At 32.5% G+C, this 9884-nt stretch overlaps 1 protein-coding gene across 1 annotated transcript; it reads left to right on the top strand.

Annotated features, from left to right (window-relative positions):
• The first annotated feature begins 5403 nt into the window (after window positions 1–5403).
• On the top strand, window positions 5404–9154 carry LOC130945449 (uncharacterized). Its single transcript, XM_057874162.1, has 6 exons — window positions 5404–5724; window positions 5821–5876; window positions 6049–6092; window positions 6227–6724; window positions 7575–7755; window positions 8817–9154. Exons 1-6 carry the CDS (start codon window positions 5562–5564, stop codon window positions 8973–8975), a joined length of 1101 nt encoding a protein of 366 aa, XP_057730145.1. The 5' UTR covers window positions 5404–5561; the 3' UTR covers window positions 8976–9154.
• Window positions 9155–9884: the final 730 nt, after the last annotated feature.

Genomic DNA, 9884 nt, shown 5'->3' with positions numbered 1-9884 from the left:
CCAAATGACAACCAGAGAATATCACTATGTGAAAATTGTTACAACACATAGACTTCTTTCTCTCTAACACCGGCACCCCAGTACACCCACACTCTCAAAGTAAATATTTAACTACACCTCACAACACTCTCTAATCAAAAGGTATAGAGAAAAAGAAAGTCAGATACAAGCTTTAAGTGTTTCCGACTGGTGCAAAAAATATAGAGAACTTAGCCTCATATTTATAGCCTAGGCCACTCACTCTATTTTCTATCCTAAGCAATGTGGGACTAATTCAACCAAATTCTAACAATCTCCACCTTGATTGAAATAGTCACACATCTTCAGCTTCCATAGTCAACACCGACAATTCTTTGCTGCCATTATCTATACCGACAATCATAGTTCAGAGAACTATCATACTCCACCATGAAAGTATACTCACTTGGAATTAGACCACTCCAAGCATTTTGCCTTGGTACAGATCGAAATCTTGCTGAAAATTCATGGTGCAACTTCCAAATTGGCTTTTCCTGGAAGTTCTTCAGCCATCGACATAACTCCGCCACACACCTTGCATCTCAACGCCAACCAATGCCCGTGTGCAGTTGTGGACCCGATTGCCACAACTTATCCTTATTCATGGTAGTGCGGTAATACCATGAGGATACTTCTTGTCTTCAACGCCTTGTGCAAACCTAATTGTATCAACACATCCTTGACTTGTATTTGCCACAAGCCAAAATTGATTCTTCCATCAAATTTCTCTATTTCAAGCTTCACAACATTTGAATATCCTGACATTGTTGCAACCGTATACTAGAATAGTATAACTCAACTGTAGACCGTGCACTAGGAAGGGTCCCCAGAAAAGAGAGGTGGGTCACAATTGACACACTTAAATACCAGGTCTTATCTTAGCCAGAATCTTTCCAAACTGCACTCTCACAGTGTTACACTGCCTTCCAGCAACAACAACAGCAACCAAAGATCAACCTCAAACTACAGGACAAAATTCTTTTCTGATGTGGAAGGTCAGACTAGGCTGCAACCACAGAGCATATTAAGAATAAATCCCACCGAACCGAAGCTCTGATACCACTTGTTGGGAATAATACACCATTCTCCCTTGAGAAAATACTTTTCACATAGAAATAAAATAGACACAATCACAACACAAGAATTTAACGTGGAAACTCCAATTACTGGAGAAAAAAAACCACGGTCATTGCCAAATGACAACCAGAGAATATCACTATGTGAAAATTGTGACAACACATAGACTTCTTTCTCTCTAACACCGGCACCCCAGTACACCCACACTTTCAAAGCAAATATTTAAATACACCTCACAACACTCTCTAATCAAAAGGTATAGAGGAAAAGAAAAGTCAGATACAAGCTTTAAGTGTTTCCGACTAGTACAAAAAATATGGAAAACTTAGCCTCATATTTATAGCCTAGGGCACCTACTTCATTTGCTATCCTAAGCAATGTGGGACTAATTCAACCAAATTCTAACAGTGACCACCCAGGCCTAAACCACCACCAGAGGCTAAGGGTAAGAGAGAACCAAATACTAAGGGAAATACTTCATCTGCTTCACCATCACAAGATGAGGTCTAAGTCTCCCAATCAGTCCATCAACCACTGCCATAAGTAAAACATCATTGCTTGTTCAATTTATTTTCATAATATTAGATTTAAAAAGATTGCATTGTTATCATTAGTTGCTAATTTTGTGCACTTCATTTGGTGTTGTTGTAGGAGTAGACAACTAATATGTCCATTCATGTTACACCTCAGGCAATATTTAGGTCTCTAAGACCCAAACAGCTAATTCTACAGGCATATCCTCCTCCAGCACTTACCCTGCCATCTACTCTAGCACCCTCTCCAGCTCTAGCTACTTTCACACCACCATAAAGACCAATCCACTCAGCATTACTTAAAACACTTGCTGCTACAAGTCTTAGCACAATTACAAGAATCTTTAAGTTCATGCCAACACCTAGACTAAGGCTTCCAAAATAGAAATGATCCTACTATGTCAATGTAGTTTTAAGAGTTTAAAATAATGGTGATATTTTGGGATATTGTTAGTGCATTTTGTTATGCAATGTGGTTTGTCTCTATTTTGTTGTTATGTTGCTAGTACATTTTGAATGCACCTTTTGTTAAAATTTGTATTAGTGCTAGGAAACACTTAAAGACTAACTAACTATCACTAGTTTGGTTGAAGTTGCTAGATGTTTAAAACTTTAGTTATATGAAAGTGGAATGTTAGAGGGCTATCAAAATTTATTGTTTTTAGCCATCAATGTTGAAAAATATGGGATAAAGTATATTATTGGATTACTAGACTAAAGGAATTGGGTTGATGGCTAAGCGATGACTAAAAATAATAAATTTTGATGGCTCTCTAGTATTTCTCTATATAAAATGCTATTATGGTACTCTGGTTTAAGTATCTCTGAATTAAATTTCTTTCTATGAAACTTTTGTCATTCATAATGTCATCAATGATTACTTCTTCAAAAACCTACACATTAGTTTTGCATAAATGAAAACTAACACTTTAATTACTTGTTCAACTACATAACTTAATAAAAAATCTATCTCAATCTTCTTAAATCCTAGCAAGAAGAAGAAAGACCAAAAATCGTAGAAAGAAAAAGAACACACTACTTTAGCATCTGAACCATCCTCTATTTTAAATGTTCTTCTTCTCTAATGTATCAACCAATTCTTTTAGCGTTTTCACTCTATTTGCCAAAACAGCATCATCTTGTCCACCATAAACTTCATAATAAAATACCTTGTAAAGCTATACAAAGAATTCACAATGCAAAACTTTCTCCTACCTGTACAAATAGAAGGGAGCCAATTAGAGCATTATTAGAAATCATGTTTTGCATACAAAAAGTTTAAAATCTTAGGTACATTACCCTATAAAAAGAACCGCCAAATAAAGGTTTTTTGGGATTTTTCTCTGTTCTGAACTCTACAACTATGGCATAGGCCTTACAATAGTATCTTGGACTCTCCCCCTTTGCGACTCTTAACCTAGCGCCACTTGAAGAACCACTGCTAACACTGCTATCACCACCACCTTTAACTCGCTGGCAATATGAACTTACAAAACTTTCCCCAGCTGCTATTGTTAATGATTATAACATTTTCTGTTAAGTTATTTGTTACTGAGAATGGAAGGTTCTAGCAAGAGGAAGAAGAAGTTGAATTCCAACATTGTTTATGGCTTTTAGCAAATTTTCATCGTCATTTTTATGCAATCCTAGCAGGGACCATTTTGTCTTTTTTTCCATGTCACATAACAACTGTGTCATCAACTTAATATGATACGTTAGACTCTATTATTAGGGTTTAACAAAGTAATCTAACAAAAAGACGGTATTATTTGATGTCAAAAAATATTGGGCACTAATTGAGTAATTAATTTTTGTTGGGGACCAAAACATCCACTTCGAAATTCTTAAGGCTATGTTTGGATGTACTACAGAGACAGAGACAAAGGACAATACCACATTTTGCAATATGTTTGGTTTAGGAGACATAAACAAAATACACATTTTTGTACATGTCTCTTAGTCAAATTTCTGTATCAGCCTCCACTTGGGACATATGGGACACGAAATTTGGAGACCATTTTAATAATTATTTTTTCTTTTTTACCCTTAATATATCTTGCAAATACCAGAGCTTGTCCTTCCTTTATTAAAATTCTAACTTTATCTTCTCCTTCATTCTGCAACTACACACCCAATAAAGAAGAAGAGAAGCTCGTCCAATCTGATGCCATTCATTCCTCTTATTACAAGATGAGATTTGATCGAAAAAAAATATTTTCAGTTTTAAAAAAAAAATAAAAAAGTTGTATAATGTCTTTTGTTATGTATTTAGTTAACTATATCTATTTTTTCAAACGCAAAATAAAGATATTTGACAAGTTTTTATCCACTATTTTTAAATATAATATAGAAATATAAAAATATTAGAGACTGTCTTTGTCTCTCTATCTTTATATTTTTGTCTCTGTATTTTTGTCTTAGATACAATATCTAAACATAGCTAAGAACCAATTTAAATAAATACTCTTAATCATATATAGAAAAGAGTTAATAATAAATTGAAACATTTTTTTGCTAAGTATTTGCTTTTATGTCTTTGTCTAAAATGCTAAAATTGTGATACTAATAATTGTAGAATGATTTTATTCATTAATTTTTGTTGTTGGTAATGGCGACCTAATTTCTATTTGTTTAATATCTTTTATGATTTTTCTTCCAGTTATGATACTATCAATCAAAAAGCACCTGTGAATAATAATACATTTGTGGATAATATAATAAATAATAATTAAAAATTTAAAATTAAAATTTAAAATATATATCTTTACTAATATTTAAAAACAATCAAGCTTCAACTAATTATAATCAACAAGTTATAATTCAGTTATTATTAAATAAATATATAAAATTCTAGTATTCTTTTATAATAAATATTTTTAATTTTAAATTTTATATTAAAGTATTTTTATATTTATTATATTATTATATACTATGTGTATTTATTAATAAATATCATATAATCATAAAAAATAATTATATTATAATTAATAAAAATATCAAAAATACATGTTTAATAATATTTATATTAATAATTATGAATAATAAAAAAATTTTAATTTAAATATAAGTGAGTATAAAATTAAAATAATATAAAAAAATTATCTGCAATTTTAGTATATAATTAATAATTAACATATAAAATAATAAAGAATAATATAATTTAGTGGTAAGAGGAGTATGCAATATAAGAAGTCAAGGAGGACTCATGTTCAACTGACATTTTCATTAATTTTAAAATTTTCTCTTAAACAGTTTAATTAAATCAATTTTTACCAATTTTAATTGGTTTTTATCGATTCTTGACCTTAAACGATATTGAGACTGAACCAAATCGATTAGAGATAACCAATCAAACTGATTGGTCCAATTTAATTTTTTACAACTATAACTACACATGACAAATTTTTTTTGATAGATTTGTTTTACTAGATAATATAATCTTTATTTTTTACCAAAATTTCCTTTTTTATTGTAGTATTATTCAAAGGGTTTTGTTATTATGTACCTCTTGAAGAGTATTAACTATTAATTAAGCATATCATAAAAAAATATTTTAATAATATTTTTTTCTGTGTTGTTATAATATTATTTATTACAAAAATATTTTTTTATATTTTTAATACATTAAATACATAAAAAATATTAAAATATTTTCTTTTATAGTATACTTAATACATATAATATCAATGAATGAAGCAATCTATAACGGTCATTGGGTCATGGAATATATAATATTAATAAATAAATAGCTAGAACAAGCTGAGTCTGAGCCCAGTTCCCAACGTTCACTCTTCTTTCCCTCTAACTCCATAACGGTCACATTTGCACCTTCCTTCACTACTCACGACTCACACACTTCACACTACACACTCACACTCACACTTACACTCGTTCTCAACGGCGTAACGCTTTCTGCTTTCGCTCTCTCTTTCTATGGAACCTGCGAAGATAGACTGGAAGAGAGTAGCGCAAGAATGGAACTTCGTAGAAGACGCCCTATACGAGAACATCAACGCCCCCAAATGGGTTGACTTCTTGTCCCTTGACCATTACTCCCTCAATCATGTTGATGACGAAGCTTGGTTTTGCAGGCCTGGTAATCCCCAAATCACAATTTAGGGTTTACCAAAAATTTTGCAATTTTTTTTGTTGGTTAATAATTATCTTGTTAATTTGGTGGTGGTTGTTTAAGATTGCAAGCATCCAAAGACAGCAGAGGATTTTCTCAGATCAAAGACTCCTTCCAAGGTTTTTTCCATTCTCATCTTTAGCCTTTCTTTATATGTATATGAATTTTTTTCCCCTCTTGCTATGTTACTTTTGAGTGGTTGTGTTTGCTGTTCTGAGGTTCCAATTATTAGTATTTGTTTACTGCTTTCTTGAAATTTTCTTGACTATTTATTACGTTTTTCTCTTGAAGGCTTCTGTTTCAGAAAATCTTCCTCTTGGTGACCGAAATAGAAGGTACTTTACTACTAGTAAAAATTTATTTTACTATTATTTTATTTTCCCATGCAATTTGAGGTTCTGTTAAAACACTGAATTTCTTTGATTAGCCTGCTGCACACACACATATATACTGATGAATTTTGGTACAGAGATGCAAAAATTAAGAGAAGGGTGCCCACCCTCCCATCAGCTTCTCCCCCAGATGGCAAATCAAGATTCAACCAAGATAGCGAAAACCAAAACCCAAATGTGTTTACACCTCCATTGAATCCATTCAAGTACATGAAGGCTGCAGTCAAGTCAAGTGAAGAGAAGAAACCAGCTGATGACACATTCATGAACAACAAGGCACCTTCGTTGAGATCAACTCTTTCTGCAAAGAATTTGTTCGCAGGGCGGCCTATTCTGAACCAAATCACAGAATTCTGCAACGAGTTGAAAAAATTGGCAACGAGAGCTAGGGAGAGAGAAAACGCTGAGAATTTGAACCCTTTGAAGAGTGAAGAGGCTGTGGAGAAGTCCCCATCTCCTGTGCAACCTTTGGCAGAGTTAGATAGAAGAGAGAAAGAGAGGAAGCCACTGATTGAAGTGGGAAAGGCTGAAAAACTGGATGGTGCAAGTGTTAACGGGAAGCTACAGAGAAAGAAGTAAGCATTTTCTCCCTCAGAACCTATCTGCTTAACTGTTTATAGAATGTTTAGTGTTAGTCCTTATTGAAATTTTAGTGATCAATATTTCTCTTTATGCTAAGACACTTGTAGTTTCTAATTTGGCTGTACAACTAGTAACTGCATAGAACACCAAGAAGACAGTTTTATTCTCAATATTCTTCGATTCCACTGGATACAATGCTTGAATCAAGGAAATAACAACATGAATCATATCAGAGGATTGAACAATGGCAATATCATGTTGTTAGTCATTTAGGTCTTTAAGAACAAATAGCATGATTAAAACTATACAAAATGATATTATGTTATTCAAGGGTTATGAATGTTGTATAAAATTAAATAAAACTATTTTATTTTTTTACATTTCATCACATTAGAGTCATATTGTTTTACATGATCTGCAGACTTAGAGCTGTGATAATGGATTCTGAATGAGATCATGTTGTTGAAGAGCTTAAACAAAAGTACTTTTTGTCCCTGTTCACTTCATCACTTTACAGTCATGCTGGCTTAATCTTCATTGTCATAGACCTGAAAAATAATCCATTAGAAAACGAAAATAAAATAGATGTCTTGAAAATAGTTTTATCCCCATAAGAATGGTAAAGACTTCAGCTAGTAAACATGCACTGTTAGTGCATAGATCAAGGATGCATTTGTTTCAGCTTTTTCTTAAAAGGAAAAAAAAAAGAAAAAGAAAAAACAAAGGAAAAAAAAAGTTGTTTTCCTAGCTGTTGGTTAACTAGAATATCAACTACTACAAGTTTTATACCATTATAGCTGTCCTTGAGTTAACCACCAATTTGTGGATTATTGTATTCTGCAGAAGACCTGATGGGTCAGAAAATGTGCCAATATCTCTTAATATTGAGAATGTAAGACATAAAAGGGAGGAGCTCTTACAACAGCAAGTTCGAACGAATCCTCCCTCTCCTCAGTGCTTCTCTGCCACAAGAATCGGACCCAATAAAGCTACACCTTCAAAGGCTCCTAAGTCCAGGCTAATGGTATGTAACTACCATCCCTTATATAGCACACTCTTCATAGTGATTACATTACTGACAAGACAATATTAACTTTTTTATTAGTGAAATTTTGTGTAGGTAGTGAAATTTTGTCAAGACCATATTGTGTTCATTCATAGATTTTTCATAACCTGACTCACAAGTTATGTTAGTGTCATTATGTTGCTCCAAATAAATGCGCAAGAATAACTGATTCTTTTATGTGTCCCTTTCTCTTTTGTGGTAGATCAATTCAGCTGAATTTAGACAATGCTAAAAAAAAGGTGCCATTCATACTAAATATGCAGTGGGGTGGGGTCTTAGTTTTAAAGCAGTTCTTTGATCCAAAGTAGTGTTCGTTCCTTTTATTTTAATCCAAAGTAGGATTTTGAAGCATTTCAGTGCATCCAATGCTTTTCTCTGCGTGCACAAGCACAAAACAACATGATGACATACACTCCAGATTGAGTAAATTGACAGGACAGCACTATACTAAGCTATTTATACTAATGATAAGATAACTATCCTGAAGATAAATAGGTTGTGTGAGTTCATAGATAGATTTTAATGAATTGACCCTGAAAGTATCTTCTTAAAGTCATTGCTTCATATGGAGAGAGCAAGAATGCTTTTGTGTGTACTCTCTGCTTCTTGTTGTTTGTTCCTTCACTAATACCGTGTTGTGCGGTCAATTCTGCTGACTCTACACAGCTTAAATTCCTACTCTAGTTAAAAGCAGTCCATTGTTGTTTATACTTGATCTCTCAAATGATGGGATTTCGAACTTTTCGATGCATTCAATAACTTCAATTTCTTCTGTTTCATTATGATTCATATTGGCTGCTTCATATTTTGTCCATGAACTGTTTGCACAACACAATGTGACGATATGCTAATATAAACTTTGAGAAACTTTGAACTTTTCATACATACGGTTTGCAACTGTGCATTCTTGTATTTCTGAATAGTGCTGAAGTATGATTTGATTTGTCTTACATGTATATAAAAACCTTTGAGTTTTGGTGAAAGATAAAAATATGAATCATTTGATTGATATGTAACAGGAAAGAGCAATCCTACAAGAAGTTGAGCAAAACCAGGAAATCGCAAAAGAGTTCCCAGCAATGAACAGCAGAAGTAATGCTACAATAGTTGATGGAAAAGGAGAAACAAAGCCATTGGACATGTTGTGGTTCTTGAAGCCTTGCACACTTTCAAGCTGAATATATTTTTAATTAAACCTTGGAGGCATTAATTATTATATATAATATATATCATTCCATTCATTCTTTCATTTCCCTCATAAATAGCAAACATTGTTTATAGTCGTTTTTTGTTGTTAGCTATTCTTTATTAATTTGTTCTTTGTTCTCATTTCATTCTTTGTACTATGAATATATAAGAATCTGAAATAAATGATTCAATAATATGCAATTATGCACATTGAGGATTGAGAGACATTAGTGTATTCCATTATTATTTTAATTCTTTAAGTAAGCATCCTCCTCGGTGTATGTGGAGTGAGATTGTCAAATACGAAGAAAGAAAAGGGCGGAGGTCAAATTGGAAGTATTTATTCAAATGATAGTAAAATTATAATCATTGAAATATTTGTAATTAATAAAAAATATTCTTATTTTTTCTTTTAAATTTATAGATATAATTTCAGTTCATTTGTGAATATATTTTGTGTAGAAAACAATATGTATAACAAAGAACAACTTAGTATAGTGATAAACGTTGGTTTTGCATTTTAGGAGGACGTAACTTCAAATTTCTCTAACCTAGTGGGCCGATCCGGGTTTAACTAGGTTTTGTCTACTTTTTGCTGAGTTTGATAAAATTTGACCGAGTAAATTGCTTAACAGGTTTAAATGATAATTCAAATCGGTTCGTAGACCGAATGACTGGTATTTTGGTTCGAATGATCGGGTAGAATTGGATTTGATATCTATTGCGGGATAATTAGAGTTATTAAAAGAAAAGAATGTCTTGTACACAAACTTAGATGTGTCTATTTGAAAGGATGTATCATATATAGAGGAATGAATACTATGGTACTGATGCGGTCGTTTCCAATACGAGAATAGTTGGACTCAATGTGTCAGCTCATATTAAATTGGTGCAGTGTA

This window comes from Arachis stenosperma, chromosome 8 (assembly GCF_014773155.1).
Source record: "Arachis stenosperma cultivar V10309 chromosome 8, arast.V10309.gnm1.PFL2, whole genome shotgun sequence".
In the NCBI taxonomy this organism is placed as follows: Eukaryota; Viridiplantae; Streptophyta; class Magnoliopsida; order Fabales; family Fabaceae; genus Arachis; species Arachis stenosperma.
Note: the sequence above shows the minus strand (reverse complement) of the source record. Positions and strands in the feature narration are given on the sequence as shown.